This window comes from Phalangium opilio, unplaced genomic scaffold, assembly GCF_054372755.1.
Source record: "Phalangium opilio isolate 3A_F unplaced genomic scaffold, DU_Popi_V2 ptg000217l_1, whole genome shotgun sequence".
In the NCBI taxonomy this organism is placed as follows: Eukaryota; Metazoa; Arthropoda; class Arachnida; order Opiliones; family Phalangiidae; genus Phalangium; species Phalangium opilio.
In genome coordinates, this window is record NW_028324218.1 from 11,584,138 (window position 1) to 11,607,815 (window position 23,678).

The 23,678-nt window shown below is 34.7% G+C and overlaps 1 protein-coding gene across 1 annotated transcript in view; it reads right to left on the minus strand.

The window, feature by feature from the left end:
* LOC149616304 (nose resistant to fluoxetine protein 6-like) overlaps positions 1-21,951 on the minus strand; it is a 46,474-nt gene extending 24,523 nt beyond the window's left edge. The window contains exons 1-2 of the mRNA XM_089856458.1: positions 21,888-21,951; positions 21,184-21,810 (exon numbers count right to left, since the gene is read on the minus strand). Coding sequence (XP_089712584.1) covers positions 21,184-21,487 — 304 coding nt within the window. The 5' untranslated portion in view covers positions 21,488-21,810; positions 21,888-21,951. The remainder of the gene's footprint in view (positions 1-21,183; positions 21,811-21,887) is intronic.
* Between the last annotated feature and the right edge of the window lie 1,727 nt (positions 21,952-23,678).

Sequence of the window (23,678 nt, forward strand, 5' to 3'; positions counted from 1 at the left end):
CACTCGGAGAGGTAAAATAGCTACAAATATTTTCCGGTTTTTATTGGTCATTTATATATTGTCATTAGATTTGAACATGCTTACCAAATTTGTTAGAAAGTAGTGTAAAAATGACTTACAAATTTTGAACCAGGCAGATAGAGAAGTCAAGCTAGATAAAAGGGTCTATTAAAAATACATCCATTATTGGCGACATAATTATATGTATAAATTCATCAGTTTTTTTTTATATATCTCTGAATGGCTTAACCTTGGTACTTAATTAAACTTGTTGTTACTTGAAAATTATTGGGGTTAATTATATTCATATTAATTCAACTTTGCTTAGGCTTCATAGTGCCGTAATTATCATAAAATAATCTGTTACCTAAGATATTACAAAAATAATGCTAAGAGATTCATTTTATCAATGCGAGTCGCTTGAAAAAATCTCTCTCCTACTAAACCTACTGAAATCGAAAATGAGGTTATGCGTAACATATTCATTAAATGAGCATCGTGAGTGGTTTTTTTTATTATTATTATTTGTCGATTTGGTTTAATTTTAGGTGATCGAATGCCTACTGATAGATTTTTTCGTTCGAAATTAATATAAACTTCCTTTAAACCAGAAGTAAAATAAGGGACTAGAAGCGAAGTGCTCTAACATTGGTAATAGATCCTGGCACTAGTGAACAAATTTGAGGATTTTATGCCACTACCATCGCGCCTACACTAGAGAGGAAAAAAATTCCTCGAGTTCCAAAAACATTTCCTACCCCCTTCCCTCAACCTAAAGCGGCGGAACACAGCCGCGTGTGCTTGAATCTAGATCGGCCGTTTACCACCGCGAGCTTCTCACCTTTTTTGAGGGAAAATTCAGAAACCGCTACCAGAGGGCCAACCGTTGGTGTGTTATCAAGAATATTTTGTTGTGAAGAATTTGGTTAGCTCGATACCTCTAGTCCCTTATCTTACTTCTGTTTAAACTTAACATCTCCTTGCGGTATTAAGCCCTAACTTCTCGAGAAATAAAATTTATCCTTAAAATGTATAAAGTAGGGTTAGTCCCCCTATTATCGGACAGATTTTAAAAAATTATGGTTAAATGTAAGGAAATCACAGAAAACGTTTGAAAAGTTTATGAAATATATATTTTGAACGTTTCTGCACCTAATGGTATAGAAATAATTCCAAAAGAACGATGTAATGTTGTCTCAATCATGGATTTTATTCGGCAAGTATCGTACCCTATTATCGGCTATTTGGATGTTGATTCGGACACCCATGTTCCATTTATCGGACGCCTATACATCCAACTCGGACACTGGGATCTCAGAATCGGACAGTGGGTCTTTGTAGCCCGGACACTGGGATCTCAGTATCGGACAGTGGGTCTTTGTAGCCCGGACACTGGGATCTCAGTATCGGACAGTGGGTCTTCGCTATCGGACACTGGGATCTCAGAATCGGACAGTGGGTCTTTGCTATCGGACACTGGGATCTCAGAATCGGACAGTGGGTCTTCGTTATCGGACATTTGGATCTCTGTATCGGACAATGGTTCCTCAATTGGAATACCAATTTTTTACCTCTCCGTGTGACGTAGTCCAGGAGAGGTTCTGTAACGGCCGTGTCTGTGTGTGTGTGTCTGTGTGTCTGTGTGTCTGTGTGTCTGTCCGTTGTTACACCCACGTGACCGCGTTCGCAGTTTCCAAATCGGAGCAAACGTGTTCGCCATTTCCGAACTGCATTCACAGTCACGGAAACGGCTCCTCTACTTGAGTTCTCACACCACCATCTTCTGGTCCTCGTCCATTCCACTTGGACACCAGTCTGTACATACTGGCTACTAATCACCACCATCTTCTGGTCTTTGTCCAACCTACTTGGACACCAGTCTGTACATAGTGGCTACTAATCACCACCATCTTCTGGTCTTTGTCCAACCCACTTGGACACCAGTCTGTACATACTGGCTCCTAAACACCACCATCCACTGGTCTTCCGTCTATTCCACATAGACACCAATCTGTATCATTGGCTTCTAACACCACCATCCACTGGTCTTCCGTCTATTCCACATAGACACCAATCTGTATCATTGGCTTCTACTCCATTATCATCGTTTGGTTTTAGGATATACGCGGCGATCAGCTAGGGTTACGAGAAACGTCTAGCCTCCCTAAGGTGGGATCGCCACCACAGGTTTTCGCAATTGCGCTTTTTCCTTACTATTATAATGGAAACGAATCGTATATATACCCCAAAATTTGAAGAAAGTGGGCAAGAGGGGTACCCTTCACTTTAAACGTCAATATTAGCAAAGTTTGAGATGATAATAGGTATAACGTTATTTTAAACGATTTAACTATTATTAATGTTAATTATTGAAGATTAAAATAATTAAAAATAATTATATTTATTTAAATATTAAAGATAAACCTCTCGTGCAAAGAGAGAGATTATCATCGCCTCCTATATCTACCAAGGCCCGTGCATGCGATATATTTCATTCATTGCCTCCTATATCTATCAAGGCCCGTGCATTGCGATATATTTTTCAAAACAACAACCAAAATGGGAAGCTCCTCTCAGAAACATAATAATTTCTTTTCTCTGTATATGAAATGAAAATATGGATAATATTGCGCTCCTTCTTTAATGGTATCAATCTTTGCCTGTCTATTAATATTTTACGTAGTAGTAATACGTTTTTAGCGAAGTCTAGAGAGGATAAACATAAGTGAGATTGTTTCGGAAAACAAATACTGCTTCCACTAATGGGTTTATACTCCTTGTTACTCTTGTTGTCTGTGTGTGTCCGTCCATTGTTACACTAGTGCGTCGCGTTAGCAGTTAGCCTTGTGTTGATGTGTTAAGAAATCATACAGAACCTTAATATTCCCTTTTTCCATAATATAAAGTGAATATGTGGAAGTATTTTTCGTAATTATGATGCATTTAGTACTTTTGTAGCTTTAAAGCTCTGTTTCATTTTGATATTCCAAAGATGTTTTTTTAATATTGTTATTTGAAATGGCTGTTTATATATTGCTTAAGCTATACTACATCTGTATATAGAATAATCCTTGGTTTAGTGATTTCATGAAGCAAACTAAGACCTAGACTCCGGCGCGTATAACAAGTATTATCCGCAATAGGCTTAGTGAAACAAAGAGTAAATAATTGAGGCTTTGATTTTCGTGTCTGAAATGAACAGACATCAACGTTTCAGAGTGAGCCGAAAGTTAAATACACTCAATTAGTAAAAGGGCTAATGGTAAACGGGTAGTATCTACAGACTTATTATTCTCTTTATGGTGCGCATTGACTATTAGTGCGTCTAGCTACAATCTAGCTTTGGTGTTATTTAACGTTAACATTCATGTTGGCAAACTAAGAATATTGTTGAGGTGAGACGAGACGATAGTGTTTACACTGCAAACCAGTTGTGAATGTAGCTTTCAGAATATAGGGTAAACAGCTGAAGCGTAGACTTCATTTCCTGTTCTTTTCCCCATTGACTGATTTCCATGTGTCCAAGATTTATCCTTATTGGATGTGAAATGTCGCCTGCTTTACTGTACATTCGCTATGTTTGGAATACTGCTTCAATATTTCGTAAATTTTTACTTCAAAAAAGTGAAATAATTCCATATCTAGGTAAATACGTTTGTAGTAGTAGACCTCTTGACACGGAGAGGTAATATTTTGGTTTTCCCAACTTGTTTTAACAATAAAAGACCCGTGAAAATTGTTACTTCTCTGACACTTCTGGGTCCATTCTGAACATCACTAACCGCTTTAAGCATTAAATATTTACAATCCCTCTCTTATTGTAAGCCTACGTTAAATATTTGTCTTTAAAACGGTTTGAAAGCTGTCCGATAATAGGTTTTCTACATTAGATACGATTCGCGTTTTATTTTCATGTAAAGAAACCTAGAACTAACTGTTAAAGTAGCAATTTATAGAAAAAGATTCGGGCTTTACAGCCATACACATAACTTATAGTTGGCTTCTATTTATATACCTCAAAACACGATTTAAAAATGGGGGGAAGAATTTTTCCGGCCCCTCAATTAGTTTTCATTAATCAAAAAAATTGGATATCTGGTTCGTTCGCGCTTTCCTCCTCTGACATCGAGCCCCTTCTCTGTTTTTACATGCAACATACAGATTTCGACACCCTCTTTAAAACTAGGTAACTTACAGTGTTCCTTTTTTCCCCGGCAGTTTTATAAACAACTTTTTAAAAATGTGTCCGATAATAGGAGCGTCCGATAATAGGGGGACTAACCCTATAACTTATTAAGTAGCAAGATCGGATTGAATACAACGCATACGATCAAAAATGTAAAGCAATTTGTTATAATTATTATCATCAAACGAAATTCAATCAAAGAGAGTATTTTTCTATCACTTTGATAAAGACCATTAAGTCTGTTCCATTTTGGTTCCCATGGCGTTAGTTCATACTTTCTTAACTTAATTGCGTAGCAAAATAGATTTTGATTATTCATAATCTAGTATACCGTACAGCACAGGTATAAGTTATATCTGTATTGATAAAAATATGATTGCATAATTACAATAAAATTTCCAGGGTATAAGAAAAACGGTAAAGTTATTGATATTGAACTTTTTTGTAAATAAATTTTGATAAGATATTTATGATAAAGTGAAATTGTCGCGTCGTTACTATTAAAAGTTAAAAGCTGTAATTTAATATTCAATTATTATTTTAATTAGCTCCGCAACTGGACTAAGAATGGATATCTAATATAAGAGTCAAGAACCACTTTTGTTTTAGATGGAAATTTTATAGAATCATTTCAGTTGGTAACTTCAGTAGATAATTGCTTCGCTTGTTAATATAAAAAGTTAAATTTTGTGTGGTTTTTAGTTGTGCGTAAAGCACCATTCTTTTTGTGAGATCTTATCTAGGAGCTGTAGAAAAGACGCTATTGGCGTCATGATTAAATATGTATAAAACCACATTTTCTAAAACTTTTGTGATAAAATGAAAAATAAGTCGATAAAAGAAAGAGTTAATTGCGTTTAATTATTTATAAAGTGATGGAATTTCCACTATATCGTGGTTTTTTCCAAGATTAACTATAATTGCTAGAAAAACTCCCTAAATTTAAATGCTTTCCAACTGATTAAGCCTTGGATATACGACGAAATTCATTTTAAAATACGTTAATCTTAGAAATGAAAATATCCCCTTTTAAAACTCCGGGAATTGTCCTTAATATGCCTCGGGTAAACTATACTTTCGGAAAAACATCCTATGCAGCTTCGCGTCTTGCATTTTAAAATTCCCTATAAGTTGTAGAAGATTTATCATAGCCTGGAGGTATTAAATGCCGCACTAAAAACAGAACAGAGATACAAAAAAATCTGTTTTTTCTAAATGTTCAGGGTCAGATATATATTACTTAATTGTAGAATCACTAGAGAATTCATATATGATATTCAATATTGTATTAAATCCAAAGACGATAAAGCAGAGACTATTGATTCTTAATAGGAGTAAAAGGCAGTTAAAATCTCTCGTGATGGCACTGTCTCAGTTTGAGTGTTTAAGAATGTAATTAGCTCCACTTTCTACTAACATCCATTGAACATGGCGGTACGTGCATAAGTTTATAAGATATGTTCCATAAGTATGACTCTATCTATACTTCGAAATGCTAGAGACTTAAGCTCGAGCTAGTTCGAGGATGACGCGAGAATTGACTACACTCGGTTAATTTTGCAGTCCATCTTCCTATTTAGTCTCTACTATGCCTTTGACAGCGTCTCACCAGGCATCTTCATGACAAGCTCTCAGAAACCAGTGACAAACTTGGACATTGAAACCATGCTTAATTAGCTTAAATGTTAATTGTCTAGTGTAGACCGTTGTTGTCAAGCTGAATAGCAAGGGGTTCAAGAACCCAACCTTGAGGAACTACACCAAACCACTTCTAAAACCTTCCCAAGTGTTACTAATATCAATATCATCCACGCAGTTTGGTCAAATTTGGTAACGAGTTGAGTTGTAACAACGGATTAAGAACAAACATACAAAAAAAAACACTTTCTGAAATGCATGTAAAATTAAATTTAGGCAGGTAAAACTGCCACATGATAGGAGAGAAGTGTCTCAGATTAAACGTAAATAAATTTATTCGTGGTGTTCAACCAAAAACCATATACTTAACTTGTATGGATTAGTTTTCTAAATATTATTCAATCCGTAAATATCAGTCTATTAGGTTACAGATTAATTTGGAAGATGGACTGCAAAACCGGGTGTAGTCAATTCTCGCGTCGTTCTCGCACTAGCTCTCAATTAGTCTCTAGCATTATGGGTTGCCCTAAGGGCAAAATGTCATAGAACATTTTCAACTAAAAGTGGTTCACCCGTTTGGGAAAACCCTGTTTTGGAAACATGAATGTCAGAGATATTTTCGAAAACATTTCCAACATTAAATTAATCTTTAAGTAAAAATAACATAGAGTATTACAAAATAGCAATTATAGTCCCATTAATTTTTCTCCTGGATACAATTGGTTATGGAATTTTATAACGTTATGCAATACGTAAGTACACGGTGCTGGACCAGTATAATATGTTAATTCAAGACTTAATTTTATTTATCATTAAAGGCAAAAGTGAACAAATCCCCAAATCGTTTTCGGAACCTGTTATAGATATGTAAGGGATTTCCCATCGCAATAATAAGGCTTATTAATGAAAAAGGGTTTTTCCAAATGCTAAAATTTAAAAGAAACGTTTAAATTAAATTAAAATAACACGTTTTAATTCAAACGCAAAAGATATGTCGTGCCAAAAATTTAATTTAATTATTAACGAATACTAAAACGTACAAGAAATGTTTCTATCAATTTGTCAAATAAACATATAATTGAATTTAGTTAATTATTGGAAATAATCTCTAGTGGATTGCGAAATTAAAAATATATGATTAATTATTTGACTCACAAAGCATTTGAAAAAATAATTGAAATTTACCGGGAAAATTTGCGTTTAAAATACCGACAAAACTGTAATTAATATGATTCAAAATAAAACGAACAATTCGCCATTATCAAACTGTCAATATGTGACAGTGGAGATGCTTCTTCACTAACGTAAAAAATCTATTCAGTAAAAAAAATCTAATCAAAATTTCGATTTTTAAATTTTTTCGCCAATGGATGGTTATTTACCGCAGTAATTTACAACGGTAAAAATACGGTATTGGAAAGTCAGTAATTTACCGCTGAATTTGGTAAAATACCGGTAAATTAGCGATGGCAAATTAACAACTCATATCAATACATATGATGGACGAGTTTCTCCTTGCATGCCGAATATCAAAGAAAAAAAACCCTTAAACAATCAAAAGTGTTTTATATAAACTTTATCTCATCAAGATAGAGATGATTTTGCTTTCTTGTTAAAAGTAAAGCATGGTTTTCACTTGACCGAAAAAAACTACTTTGCAGCTGGACGTCAAACGTCAGATTTGTTGTTTACGTTGTCGCCCAGCGTTATAGCGTTTTCACTTAGCGTAGATCATGCAAATAATGGAACCAAGGCTTAACAGATAAACTGAACCGGCACTAACTGCGGCCCATGTAATATCTTTCATTTTTGCAATCTTTGTTTCTAATATCATACAGATTTGTATTGTTCCTAACCTATTCAATAAAACTTTCAGCATGGAACTTCGGCATTCTCAGGGATTTGTACTAGTTACTGACTCGATTAGGAACGAAATAAATAAAAACATGGCGGACCGCGGACTGCCTCTTCCGAACACGCGTGGTCGAAAATGACGTCACGACTCTAGCTTATTGCTGAATGGCTCGCGCAGAGCGTTAACGTTGAACGCGGCCGAAAAAATAGAAAGCTAATATCGCCACACTCAACGTAATTTCTGTCCAGCGTAACTATGATTTTTTTTTCGGTGGTCGCTTGACGTCGGGCGAAAAGTCGTGATTTACGCCAATTGAAAACCATGCTTAAGGTACACGAACGTAAAACCAAGAGCAAAAAATTAAAACGTATTTTGACAAAGAGAAAATCAAAACCATTATAGGTGGGCAACTGGATTATTTCAAATTAGAAATATGTGGGTGGTTAAAATAACATTATTTTTCATTCCAAGGCTTCATAAATTGCTCCAAGCTAAAAATCACATTATATTTTTTTGGACAGCCAATTAAAGCTTCAACTTACAGGAATTATAAATAATTTCCTCATTCTTCAACACATGTCTAGAAGAACCGACATTTAACGAGAACGAAAATACTCTTTCTTGGAAAATACAGGGTGTCTCATAAAAGGTGGTAGAACTGAACCACAGTGGGTTCTATGGGTGATTTTGAGTGGAAAATGTTCTTTGACATTTTGGCGTTAAGGCCACCGTTTTCGAGATATGTTAGTCTTTCAATTTATAACTTAAACCAAACATTAACGAATTTCACATCTGAAGATGGCTTTAGAAGTGGTTGGGTTGAGTGAAAAAAGTATCATTTAATGAATCAATCGCCTTATATATCCTAAATTTCCAAAAATATTAAAAGAGGCATACGCTTGAATTCAAACGTATGCTTGAAATGATTTTAGGAATAAAGTTTCTTAAAACGATTTAACTAGAATTAAGGGAAATTACTGATGATTAAAATAATTAATATCAATTATATTTAATTAATTATTTGAGAAAAACCACTTAATCGCGTTTTCTTAAAACAATTTAACTAGAATTAAGGCAAATTAATGACGATTAAAATAATTAACATCTATTATATTTGTTTAATTATTTATGAAAAGTCTCTCTTGCATCTCGACTCGGAGAGATTTATTTTGGTTTCCCCCAACTTGTTTTTTTGTTTTTTATTATTATTATTTCAAAGGTCTACAAGTCTTCACGGTTGTCAATTCCTTATAACACACTGGAAATGCCGGACTGCTAGGCTACCATAATAAATACTCTTAAGCCACATTAGAGTAACGCGATTGCAATAACGTAGTATTAAATGCATCTAATTTTATAATAAACGTAATTCAGTTAAGACTAAACTGAAATTATACCATGCAGCATTTTGTGAACCTTTTCTCTATTGATGAAAAAGTTAAGCAGTCCCGTGGACAAATAAAGGTAATTGTAGTCGCTTATCATTCAGATATCCTGCACACCAATTACGACTTAAGTACAATAATTTTAGCAGTGTCAGTATTTTTTTTTAAATTTACCATAGTTCGAGGGTTATGAGATGACAAGATAATTATGATTTCAGAGAAAGAATATTATCTTATAACAAGTTAGAGAGAATTCGACACTTTGCAGTTCTTTAAAAAAACTGTTTCCTATACTTCGATATCACTTAAAAAAGGGTTATTGAAGATACCTTGTGGAATAAAGTGCAATATCGTGTACAATTACGTACCATAACTCGAAAGAAATTTGTTCACGGAAAATATGTCTTTCTTGTACTGTACGTAAACACTAACGAACAAAATACCCTCATAAGTTGTACAGCGAGTTAAAAATACGCTACATATAAAAATATAAGCCTTTTTGATTGATGTGCAATCAACAACAGATCACAAGCATATATGGCCTTTACTGATGTATCCTGGTTCCGCCCATGTCTTTTAAAGCTACTTAGCTCTGATAGGGATTTTCGTTATTAGCATAAGTCATTCAATTTTAACCTTGAATCTCAATTTAGTTTTGGACAGCCATTTATTAAAGATTCAATTTCAAAAATAGATTATTTCAAAATTGGAAATGGGAAAAATATGCAAATAATATTCGAAGTTCAGTTCTAACTCTGTCCCTAACATCAAGAATAGATTAAAGGAGAGATTCTTCAGTTTCAAATGTTACATTCGCCTATATTGAGAAAAACCTATCATCATCGCGGCGCGTTTATTTCAAATTCACGTGAATCTACCTTATCTTGTCTCATCGAAAAGGTATTATGGCATGCACGTGAAAAACGGCGCAAGTATGGTTAATAGTGATATGAATAATGATAAAAATAATAATAAAGAAATGTTTGGCAGTTTCAGTTTTCATTTATAGCACTGAACAGGATCGTCATAATTGCGACTCTAATTATTAAAGTAATATACAATGTGTTATGTATCAAGCCTATATCAAGATGGTTCTGAATCAAATAGAGCTCTACTGAGCCTGCGTTAATTTCGCACCCGTTTCATTGTGCATTGTGAATGGGCATCGGAACGTTATTTAGAATCTATCTGCTTACTACGTTTAAGCAGACGACAGACATTCACGTGATAATTACTACTCAGGGAAAAAGCCACGCTACTACTTAGGAAAATATATAGCAACGCTATTCCCTAAACAACGAATTGCACATCCCTTTAATGAATGGGACGTTTATGAAAAAAAATACCAAAAGTGGATGAGAGGAAAAGTATGAAAATGGCCAAAAGTCGCGAGTCATCAGAGTTTCGCCGTAGTTGACCATTTTATTGGCGTAGCTATACTGGCTTGTTCACTCCCTTAAAATAGATCTTGTGTTAATTCGCGGTTACGCGGTTACCGTCGTCTGCTAATGTGTATGCTAGAACTTCCTCGATTTGTGTTTGTAGTCAGGACAGAGTAGCTGGTAATGTTTTAAAAGGTATTTCAAGGTATAATATGGATTTAAGTAAGGTTATCGAAGCAATAGAAGAGCACATAAAACTAGACACGTTTAAAATAAATCTATCTAAAGATTTAGCTAAAGCGCGAGCAGCTTGCGTGGTCGAGCGGGTTATGGTTAAACCAAGGAGCATAAATGTCTGAACTACTTTCAGTCGCGAGTTTGCAAGTCCATCAGTCACTAGTAAACTAAATAGTTATTGCCGAAACTTTGATGTCCGCGTTTTTTAACACAGGCTCTATGGCCATTGTCACACTTTCCCTCTCATCCACATTTGAAAATACTGAAAACATTGTGTTTGAAATGCAGTTGAACACCACGTGATTTTCTTTTTCTAATTGTAACCAAAAACATAAATTTGAATTAGTGGTTGTCCCTTTAAGACTGTTTTCCCAGCTGTGCTTACAAACTAAGTGAAAGTTAAAAGATAAAATGACGTGGGTAATGGATAGATAACGCTGTACTCCATTAAAAATGAACTTTCCAAAGAATTGTATATATTTGTTGATGAATTTGAAATTTTCTATTTCCTGTAAGTTCTGGCTAAACCCCAACCCTATACCTAACCAGAACAAGTATCATAAGTGCAGGTATTTTTCTTCTTAATTTCTCATTAAGACTTAAGACGTTACAGCATTTTTTGAAAAGTGACCTTGGTTTTAAAGTGATTGAAGTGAATTTTTGTTTTTAACTGAATGGTGAGTTTGGGTGAACTCCCATGTTATTCTAGGATTAACATCAATGTTTTGAAGGACAAAATAATGGCTTATGTTATTGATTGAATTAATTATAGCTTGTTTTTACCAGCTTTAGTCGGCATAAAAACAAAAGTTAATAGCTTTTACATTTTATTTCTTCGGTTATTTTATCCATTAAAAATACTAATTCCTACTTGGCGTCATGCTTTACGTCATATCGTAATTACATCTGTTATTGCTTTTATATAAATTGTGGATTTCAAATAGTGGGTGTTTTTCCCTATCTGGAAAGTTTTAAAAACATGGGCAAGATGTTTTTGGGAAATTTCGGAGCTGCAATTAGTAAACTTTATTCATAACAAAAAAGATCTGCGTCGCTTCGCTTCTTACCTAATATTAATAACAAGATTGCTTTAGGGTTTGTGTTAACCTGTTCTTTAAATCAACTTGCTTTAATCGCTTCAATTCTGGGGAAAACTAACGATGCTCTAGTAATTTGTATCTACTTGTTCAGTTCAATTTGCAACACCTCGTTCAGTTCAATTTGTAACTCCTCGTTCAGTTCAATTTGTAACTCCTCGTTCAGTTCAATTTGTAACTCCTCGCTCGGTTCAATTTGTAACTCCTCGTTCAGCTCAATTTGTAACTCCTCGTTCAGCTCAATTTGTAACTCCTCGTTCAGCTCAATTTGTAACTCCTCGTTCAGCTCAATTTGTAACTCCTCGTTCAGTTCAATTTGTAACTCCTCGTTCAGTTCAATTTGTAACTCCTCGTTCAGTTCAATTTGTAACTCCTCGCTCGGTTCAATTTGCAACTCCTCGTTCAGATCAATTTGTAGCTCCTCTTTCAGTTCAATTTATAACTCCTCGTTCAGTTCAATTTGTAACTCCTCGTTCAGTTCAATTTGTAACTCCTCGTTCAGTTCAATTTGTAACTCCTCGTTCAGTTCAATTTGTAACTCCTCGTTCAGTTCAATTTGTAACTCCTCGCTCGGTTCAATTTGTAACTCCTCGTTCAGCTCAATTTGTAACTCCTCGTTCAGCTCAATTTGTAACTCCTCGTTCAGCTCAATTTGTAACTCCTCGTTCAGCTCAATTTGTAACTCCTCGTTCAGCTCAATTTGTAACTCCTCGTTCAGCTCAATTTGTAACTCCTCGTTCAGTTCAATTTGTAACTCCTCGTTCAGCTCAATTTGTAACTCCTCGTTCAGCTCAATTTGTAACTCCTCGTTCAGTTCAATTTGTAACTCCTCGTTCAGTTCAATTTGTAACTCCTCGTTCAGTTCAATTTGTAACTCCTCGTTCAGCTCAATTTGTAACTCCTCGTTCAGTTCAATTTGTAACTCCTCGTTCAGTTCAATTTGTAACTCCTCGTTCAGTTCAATTTGTAACTCCTCGCTCGGTTCAATTTGTAACTCCTCGTTCAGCTCAATTTGTAACTCCTCGTTCAGCTCAATTTGTAACTCCTCGTTCAGCTCAATTTGTAACTCCTCGTTCAGCTCAATTTGTAACTCCTCGTTCAGCTCAATTTGTAACTCCTCGTTCAGCTCAATTTGTAACTCCTCGTTCAGTTCAATTTGTAACTCCTCGTTCAGTTCAATTTGTAACTCCTCGTTCAGTTCAATTTGTAACTCCTCGCTCGGTTCAATTTGTAACTCCTCGTTCAGCTCAATTTGTAACTCCTCGTTCAGCTCAATTTGTAACTCCTCGTTCAGCTCAATTTGTAACTCCTCGTTCAGTTCAATTTGTAACTCCTCGTTCAGTTCAATTTGTAACTCCTCGTTCAGTTCAATTTGTAACTCCTCGCTCGGTTCAATTTGCAACTCCTCGTTCAGATCAATTTGTAGCTCCTCGTTCAGTTCAATTTATAACTCCTCGTTCAGTTCAAGTTGCAACTCCTTGTTCAGTTCAATTTGTAACTCCACATTCAGATCAATTTGAAACTCCTCGTTCAGCTCAATTTGTAACTCCTCGTTCAGCTCAATTTGTAACTCCTCGTTCAGTTCAATTTGTAACTCCTCGTTCAGTTCAATTTGTAACTCCTAGTTCAGTTCAATTTGTAACTCCTCGCTCGGTTCAATTTGCAACTCCTCGTTCAGATCAATTTGTAGCTCCTCGTTCAGTTCAATTTATAACTCCTCGTTCAGTTCAAGTTGCAACTCCTTGTTCAGTTCAATTTGTAACTCCACATTCAGATCAATTTGAAACTCCTCGTTCAGCTCAATTTGTAACTCCTCGTTCGGCTCAATTTGTAACTCCTCGTTCGGCTCAATTTGTAACTCCTTGTTCAGTTCAATTTGTAACTCCTCGTTCAGCTCAATTTGTAACTCCTTGTTCAGTTCAATTTGTAACTCGTTGTTCAGTTACTCAGATAACCTCTGCACATTCTACGAAATACCTTAAAAAACTTAGAATAGACGTCTCCTAACAATTTTTTTCCAATTGCCCAAAGTACGAAACAACAACTTCTTCTTCTACTTGAACATTGCTAGTCAAAATGATACCCCCCTCCTACATATACGATGCGGCAAAAAATAATTCACTTAATATTACAAAAATTGCCCTGAGGGTAAGAGAAAAAGATATAACGGAGATTTTAATTTATACGATAAAAATCTTAAACTGGTTATAAAGGTGTTGTTGAGGAGATTAGGAAATTTTTATAATTATTATTATTATTAATAGTTTATTTTAACTTTATCAAGAGTAAAGAAATTAGCTCCATTACATTTCAGATTTAATTTGGAAATTAGTGGATTTTATTTGTAAATCGGTAAATTACCTAACACTACAGGTTACCACTAACGTTTTCATGGCACTTAAGGCTTACTAGCTAATTTTACTAACCGAGCATTGTTTCTTTTTGTTATTTAACCAACTGGTGTGTTTAAAACGAAGTTTTTCACGAAAAAACTGGTCAAAGGGGATGTTCGGATCCTGGGACAAACGACGATCTTCCTCCCATCCGCAATGGTAAGCTTACCATTGCGGATGGGTATTTAATGAGGGTTTGACAGCCTCTTTAATTATGAAGTGAGATTATGCTTAATTGACCAGAGTGTAATTCAATTAAAAATATATCTTAATTTATCGTTGTAAAATTCAAGATCTTACGCTTGAAATGAAAACGTTGAACGCCCAAAAAACATTTGGTTTATTTGTGAGATTGCACATTTTTAATTGTAGTAAATTGATTCTATGGTTATTTAAATGACAAATTTGTTGAGCAATCGCTATTATCGCAATAAGCTCCCAAATTTTAATTTCAATCTATTTCTGTATAATTAAACTCTTATTTTATGTTTATTTAAATGATAAATTAGCTAAGCAATACCTGTTATCGCAAAAAGCTCCCAAATTTATGTTCAATCAATTTCTATGTAATTACACTCCGTCAATGTCACTCTGCCTGACAGAAAAATTACAAATCAACGCCCAGCCCAAAGCTGAAAATTTGAGCTTAAGTAATAGGAATCCATAATAATTTTCCAATCCGCATTACATACACAGACGCGCTCTATGGGTTTTAATTTGAAAATGCGACCATCTTTCAAAATGGTGGCAAAAGAAACACACAAATCATTACGAATGGTTAAGGACCGTATTTCATACCAAACGGCAGGTTTGATTTGTTCATGGGATTTATGATTTTGGGTTTGATTCAGTGGCCATCTTTAAAAATGGCGCCAAGAAAATAAACTCAAGTCTTTACCTTTCAACCATTTTAGAAGTAACCATTCACATGTTTAAAGCTACAAGTAAAATATGTCTTTTAAAAATGCAACTTTATTTTTAATCTAAATCGAAGGCACAGATGAGAGTTTTAACATTTATAAGTAATGTGACGCAAGCCAATTAAACTTAAAACCAAGTGGTTTAAAAAATATTTTACAAAAACCTAAATAATCCTAATAAAAAATGTTTGACTCAAGGTTGAACTGATCATGCTTTATAATTTTCGAGGGGCCCAAGAAGTTATTATTTTTCAATACGAGGGGTCCCATCGCCCGTGGCTTGACCCTAATAATGATGTTGGGAGTGTTCCTGCTAAAGAGACCGTGACCGTAATAAGTCGCCAAATTTGGTAGACTCCATTTAATTTGAAGTTATTAAACGCTTTCATTGATATGTAAAGAACGAAGCTGGCTATTTTTAAATACCGAATTAAAAAAATAACAGATTACGTGGATTCAATATTCACCTTGAGGGACTCAGAACTATTAGTAGGCAAATTATTCGTAAATGATAGGCGCAGTTTTGATCCGTGAAAAAATATTTAAATCCCTTCTAGCCGATAATTTTAATGCAGCCTACGAAATACACGAATTATTTCACCTTGGATAGAAATATCAGGAATATTTGAAATTTAATTGCTTTCAGACCGCAAAACTGGTGAAAAAAATTTGCATAGCACGTGAGATTATTTCAAGGTAAAATAGACCCTGTTCGAAAGTCTGAGGTAAAATAGAGTTTGGTGTTTTAACCACCTTGTTTTCTTAAGACGTATGTGGACAACAAAGACAAGGAATTTGGTGGACTGGCTACATTTAATCCCTATCTAACGTCTTTGGATCCACATACCGGATGTTCCGTCTTTAGTGGAAGCAGACGATACTCCATTTGAAAAGGGTCTATTGAAGACATCGTGAATTTCGTAGACCATCATTGGACCTCACTTAAATATCTGTCCAAGAGTATAAGTTTATATAATATGTCACTTCCTATACTTCTTAATGGTAGAGACTTACTGAGAGCTAGTTCGAGAACGATGACAGAACTTACAACACTCGGTTTAGCAATCCATCTTCCTATTTAGTCTGTACTAAGCCTTTGACAGCGTCTCACCAGGCGTCGCTTTACGAGAATTTATGACGTTTCACCTACGTCACTTCCTGACAAGCTCTCAGTAACCATTTACAAAGTTATGGAACATATCGTAAGAACTTATGGCAAGAGTTGTTTGTTTTGGTAAATTCAGTTTAATTTGTTTCTTCAAATAGGATGTAAGAATAGAGGGGCCATAAAATCGATCGTGATTATATTAAGTGTAATTCTAAGGACGAAACAGATAACTTATGTTATCCTCAAAACATACGGAAAAACATTGTTTTAAAAAAGCGGTTATTTTAAAAGAGGAATTATACGAATCAGAAGTAATATAAGAAACCTCCCTACGGGAGGGAAGTATACAAGACGCCATAGGCATAACGTTAAAACACGCGATACATCCTCGTACCGCCAAATACCATATTCAGACACTATTGCTCATGGACAAGGTACGGTAGTCTTTCGATATGGTCGTTGGAAAAGGAAAGAGGAAAAAGCGCTTCAAACTAGTGTAGTCTGCTTAGCCGTCTGTCTTAAAGAAACAGGAGATTCCTGATTTTGTTAATAAATATTCACATAGGTACTTTTATTTCGAAACGAAAATCTAGTTTATTGTGAAGCCAAGAAGAAGATGAAAATTATGAATACAAGAATAAAATTTCGAGAAAGATAATAACACCATTTTGAAATCTATGTATAGTGTTAGTCATATACCTTGGCAAAGTAAGGGTTTATTTCAAATTTTACGCAAAGACCTATGAAAATCCTACAATCTAGTCACTGCCTGTCTATTAATGATTGATTATCATCAAAATCTAAAAATACTGCATGAATTATTTCATTGGAAAAGTTTAAAATTACAATGAGTTTGTGAAATTGACAAACTTAAGCAGCCGACGCAATCACTTAAGCAGCCGACGCAATCGCTTAAGCAGCCGACGCAATCGCTTAAGCAGCCGACGCAATCGCTTAAGCAGCCGACGTAATCGCGAGATCAGAGAATGTATTCCTACGCTCTACGCGGCCCAGCCCTATTTTTTAAACTTTGTTTACGGCCGTATAAGTGCGCGGGGACATTGGCGGTACGAGGATGTATCGGGAAAAATTCGCCTTTGTACACTTTCCTCCCGTAGGGAGGTTTCTTATATTACTTTTGTACGAATGTAAAATGTCGGGTTACAGTGCCAAGAATAATGCGATTTTACGACAACAAGAATCCATTTAAGATGATTCGTAGGTGAAATATAGTTTGGTGTTTTAACACCTTTGTTTCGAAAGACGTTAGATATGGCTTCAAACAATAAAGGCTCTGGTGGATTGGTAACTTTGAAGCCCTCTCTAACGTTCTCTTAATCCTATATCTAGCAAACGATACTGAGCTCCGTTTTGAAAACGATCTCTTAAAAACGTTAAAATTTAGAATTGGGCAGTAAAGCTTTGATCCCACATTTTATACTCGAAATCCGTTGCATTACCACTTGGCGTGGACGAAAATGCTTATAGATTCCTGTAAATATCTCTCAAGTATCGTACTTTCCGGGTGTGTGTTTGGTTTCTTATTATGGTGCACATAAGCAGTATCATTACAATATAGTATGGTTTTTGTAGAGTTCGTCTGGGGTCTACAATACGACCTTGTCTTAGTTTTACGTAAAACCAATTTCGATGGATTTAATTTTTGATTATAATAGCCGCCTCGGGTCAAACTTCTTTCTACGAAAACAATAATTTAATGGAATTTTTAGCACGCTGGAAAATTTCTTACGCAATGGAGAAATGAATAACAAAATTCCGGTTTTTAAGCGTTTCAAAATGATAATTAAGGCAGTTTTTTTATTAGTGTTACAGTTCGAGATATTACAATTGCGTGACAAAGTATAACCGAAGTAATTTTAAATCATTTAGAAAAGATATTTTCAAATAGTTTAAATGATCTATTACCAAATTCAATTATTTGTAGTTTATCATGGGAATTACCGTATACTTCACTAGAGCTATGGACTATCTATCCATTATCAACAAATTAAAGTTCCTGATTTTCCAGCTTATTCCTGACCAAATTTTACCAATAACCCTGGTTATTTTAAGGTGTTTACCAGAGCCAACTTCATCACACCTGGCCCACATTTAGCATTACTTGAAGCATGGTGTGATATACCCAACGAAGTCCCAGATTAATTCCTGACTTTTTAGGACAAAAATTATACAAAAAAAATTTAATAATTGACTTATCCCTGACTATTTGGAAAAAAAAATTTAATAATTGACTTATCCCTGACTATTTGGAAAAAAAAACTAATAATTGACTTATCCCTGACTATTTGGAAAAAAAATTAATACCTGACTTATCTCTGACTTTTTAGGGAAAAGTTAAGTCCCTGACTTTTCCCCCCATTTTACAAATACCTGTCTTATGTCTTATCCAGGTTCTGTTGGATAACCAATATTTTATAATCAACGTTGTGGATATATTACGATTTAACATGAAATATGTCTGGATAAGTTGAACTTTCATGAATAATGGATAGATAATACCGAGTTCTAATTTAGTAGCATAGATTTTTCACCCCTTTTATCTCTCCATTTAATCGAATTGGTTCCAGCGGACAAATTTATAATATATATTACATTTTTGGAACTCTGACTTTTCTGTTACTTAAAGATCTTCGACATAATAAATAGCGGTTTATTTGAGCAAAATTGACAAAACAAAAAAGATTAGGTATTTACGACTTTGGTGATGGTTTTGACTGTACAAAGATCTGCATCCGAAGAAATATTTACTTGACGACTTTGTAAGTCTACTATTGAATGACGCTTAGTTTCGCGTACCGGAAGAGGCTTTTCGGTTATTTAAAGATATTTATTAAAACTTCCATTGACATATATTTTGAAAAAGTGATAATAATGTATCTCTCCTTTTTGTACAGTATATCTGAACTCTGGCCGAAATTTTGAATTTCAAATTAAACTAGATGTAGAAAAAAATTCTTCTCGTATAATTTATTATCAATAGAAAAGCATTGAATCGCAAAAATAGTATTCTGGTGAAGTTACTTCCTTTAGTAAACGGGTCTTAGTTTTGACCTAAAGATAGTGCTAAAGTTGCGTTCGAAGTTATATAATTCTCGCATGTATAAGTGATTGTGTAATGTGTAAATTTGGTCTAATTATTTTAAATTATCGTTGCCTTAACAATAGTTTTCTTTTGGAATGTTTCAAGGTTATAAAATTTTGTCTCCCGAAGAAATATTAATACATTTTCGACAGTCGAAAGTAGCTAATCTATAACCATATTAATATCCAAGGTTGCATTTCGCAAATACCTTTGCTATGCAGGAAGAGGCACCACTTTGGTTACATGTGTAACTTCCAAAATTTCTTGAATATTTGAAACACATCGTTCGTTCATACAGACTAATCGTGGGACTTCTCTATGAATATGTATAATTTAAAACCAGTTACGCCAAGATTACGTAAGTCAAATTCGGGGTGATTATAAATACGTAATAATTTTAATTATAATTTTTGGTTTATATTTCTGAGTTTGTTCATTACAAGACTTCCAGCACAAAACTCTAATGAATATTAAAATTAATATTCGTTAAAGGTATTGGTTAGAGCATACGTTTATAAGATATGCTCGACAAGTATGACACTATCTATAATTCGTGATGCTAGAGACTTACTGAGAGTCTCGAGAATTGACTACACTCGATTTTGCAGTCCATCTTCGTATTTAGTCTGTACTAAGCCTTTGACACCGCCTCACCACGCGTCGCTTTTCGCGAATCTATGACGTTTTACCAACGTCACTTCATGACAAGCTCTCAGTAACCATTGACAAACTTATGGGGATTTTTTAGCAGTTGCGTGTATTGCACAACTTAATAAAAAAATAATTTTCTTTATAAAAGATTGTATTATTAAATAATACTTTTGCATCTGAAACAATATTTTAAACTATCATTAAACAAGAAAATAATTTTGGCGTTGAAATGAATCAAAATTGAAGATTTTAGTGATGGGTTTAATTGAGTGGGTTTCTTAAGGTAGGTATTTTGGGCTGGGTTTTTCGTTTCGCACTATAAAAAACCTAGTCCAAAAAACCCCGAGGGTTTTATTGGGTTTTACCCACAATAAAAAGCCCACTAAAAACCCATAAACTAAGATCATCGATTTTGATGAATTTGAATGCTAGAATAATTTCATTTTAAAGATAGTTTAAGATATTTGTTGTTTCAACTTCAAATGTACTATTTAATAGTATTAATTATTTTTAATGAAACATTTTAAGACTTTTTTATTAAGCAGTTACTTTTGAATGACAATTTCTACCATGCACGCAACTGCTAAAGATGAAAAGCGCCAAAAAAACCCCATATACAAAATAAAACCCGGTGGGCTGGGGGTTTTTCTATAAAAAAAACTCGGGTTTTTTTAACCCTGTTTTGAACCCTGGAATTTAATAACTTAAATATAGCAGGACAAAAAATATATGAGGTATACTTTTCATTAGAGATGGGCCGATACCAGTTTTAACCGATACCGATATCATTCGATACTTGAGAAACCGATACGTACCGATACCGATATTTTACCCGATACCGATATATTAACCGCTTTCAAAAGTAAAATAAATAAGAAAATAAATGCTATAATATAGGTTGTAGAGATGAGCCGATACCGATCCCATATCGGTATCGGTACCGATATTTGACTTTAACCGGTATATCGGTATCGATTAAAAATGAACCGATATTTTTCTTTAAAAAATATCGGGTAGAAATATCGGTTCATTTTTAACCGATACCGATATATCGGTTAAAGTCAAATATCGGTACCGATACCGATATGGGATCGGTATCGGCCCATCTCTACTTTTCATACTTTGAATTCATTCATCGTAAAATTTTAAGTAATTTAAAAACGATTCATTAATACCTTAATGTCTAAATTATAAGGTCGGATATAATTAAGTGAGAAAAAGTACTTACTTTTAAAAGTCCATAGCCGAAGATCTTTAACCGAATTAAGAACCTTCATCAAGGACGCCATACAATCCTCGCTCAAGTCTACTTCCCGTGCTAAACTCAACATAAAAGGCATCGCGTACTTAATGCCCTTTCCGACGGCCTTTTGTATAACATTCTCAATTCCCAGCAACTTCCGGTATGCTTCTCCTTCGCTAATCTCCAATTTGGGACTAGGCAATTGATTCAGAGCAAAAACTACACAGGCATTACTCAGAACAAAAGCCAAAATGGCAATTGCGTAAAAACGGTACGACACCTTCTTCATTGTTGCAACACTGACGCGCGCAGCGATGTCTTTAAATTTCTTTCAAACTTCAAGCACGCGCAAAAATATATTGTTCTGATGAAATTAAGTCCAGTTATATATTTATTGTCAGTTGAACTTGGATAACAAGGGTCGAAAAGTTTTTGTTAAAGTAAAGAAAGCAACGAAGAAAGTTGAGTTGGAGAATGTCTGAAGACACAACCGGTGTGCTTTACTTCCGACACCAAATAAAAGTGGGTCTCCGGCAAACTGTTTTATTTCTAGCTCGCTCGGACTAGTTTCTTTCTCTTAACTGAGATGCATCGATAGTGAAATCGCCTTTCCTTTACGAAGTTATTAAAGAACGTTAAGGAAAATAGGTTTTTTATTTCGGATTTTTTGTACTTGAAGGTCGACGTACTTTAGAGCGCCGTATAACCATCATCGTCATTTAAGAGAACGGTTTTTTCCCTTTCGTGATACTCCGTGTTATACAAGTCAATTTACCGTGATTTTTAAAATTCTTCCTAAATGTTTTTCTGGGGATTTTTAATTGTAATTGATATAAAGTGACGTAATAATTTGGGGAAATTGTTTATACTGTCATTGATGATTGTATGAGAAATTTTCCAGTCAGAAATTTGGCTTCTATTGCGATAAAGGGGGGAAGTTTCTCATATTACAAGGCGCAAGCCAGATTCATAGAAGTATACTTTTTGCTTTATTTATCAACTTTTGGTTCAACTCTTATGTATTTCCCATACATAACTTACAGAATAGGAGGATTCATACCATTTTCACAAGGAGACCTTGCTTTAGTCTCCCTGTGTAAATGGTATGGATCCTCTTAGTCTGTAATCTATGTGTGGGAAATACACAAGAGTTGAACCAAAAGTTGATTGTTTAAACAAAAAGTATGCTTCTTTGAAGCATACTTGCGACGTGTAATATGAGAAAGTTGAGAAACCCCCCTTTATCTCTCAGAATAGTGTTGACCCATCTGCGCATGATTGATTTCACGACCTTAATTTGGCTTCGATTTGCGAATTCCTTCTAATGGAAAACACACAAGAGTCGAACCAAAAGTTGATTGATAAAGCAAAAAGTATAGTTCTTTGAAGCTTGCTTGAGACGTGTAATATGGAAACCCCCCTTTATCACTCAGAATAGTGTCGACCCATCTGCCCAGGAAACATGCGTGAATAGGCTCAATATAGTGGCAGATGCTAGTTCTAGTACCAAGAATTAACGTTTGGATCGCCACAAACTATTTTCTATAAACCTTTGACCTCAAGAAAGCTCTTCTCTGATTGGTTTTTTCGTGTGGAGGTTGAGAAAAGTGTCGTTTGCTGAGAATTAACTGAGGACGTACGAAGAGTATTTTTGGTTTTGTCTAGGAACATTTTGGATGAACTCAATGAATTGTGGCTATCATTCGATCAATTTCAAATGGAATTTAAAAGAGAAATTAACAGAAGTCTTTGTTAATTCAGATTTAAAACGTCTTCTGATTCGTCATCGGATATTCTAAGATAGTTTAATAAAAGCATAAAATTTAAACGATTTCAAGTGGTTTCGGACCGTGGTCCTTCCTCAACTTTGCCACTTTGCAATGAATTAATGTACATACCTAAAAACGACATTTTAAAATCGGCAGAGCTTAAAACATTTTAAATTTAAATCTCCTCACCCATTTATGCTTATCGTTCCCTGATCTAAGTTTAAAGTGTCTCTAGCCACTTCCTCAAAATATACTTTATACCACATAAAACGTTTGTTGACTTCCAACCTCTATCAAGTTTATTCTTATTTTTTATGTGTTTTGTCAATCACTTTTGCTTCACTGACATTATTATTTCTTTTGTCTACTTCATCACTTCATAATTCTTGACATCATAAATTTCTTGCGGAAATCAAATCACTTCTTACACAAGACAAGACAAGAAGCCATGATTAAAGTTAAAAAAAATATTCCTCGTAACTATTTAAGTTTAATCGTGATGAACATAAACTCTAGGAGGATATAGGGGTGAGGGAGTCTTCAACTGCCCGTTCTTAGAGCTCAGGTTTCGGCCTCTCCGATGGGAGATTCGTGCACGCGCACCTAGTTACATTGGTTACGCGCATCACGTGACCACGCAAATCCAATTCAAAAAATTGCGGGTTTTTCATGCTAGCTTAGGCCTTTGAAGCAACGCCGCCTATATTACGT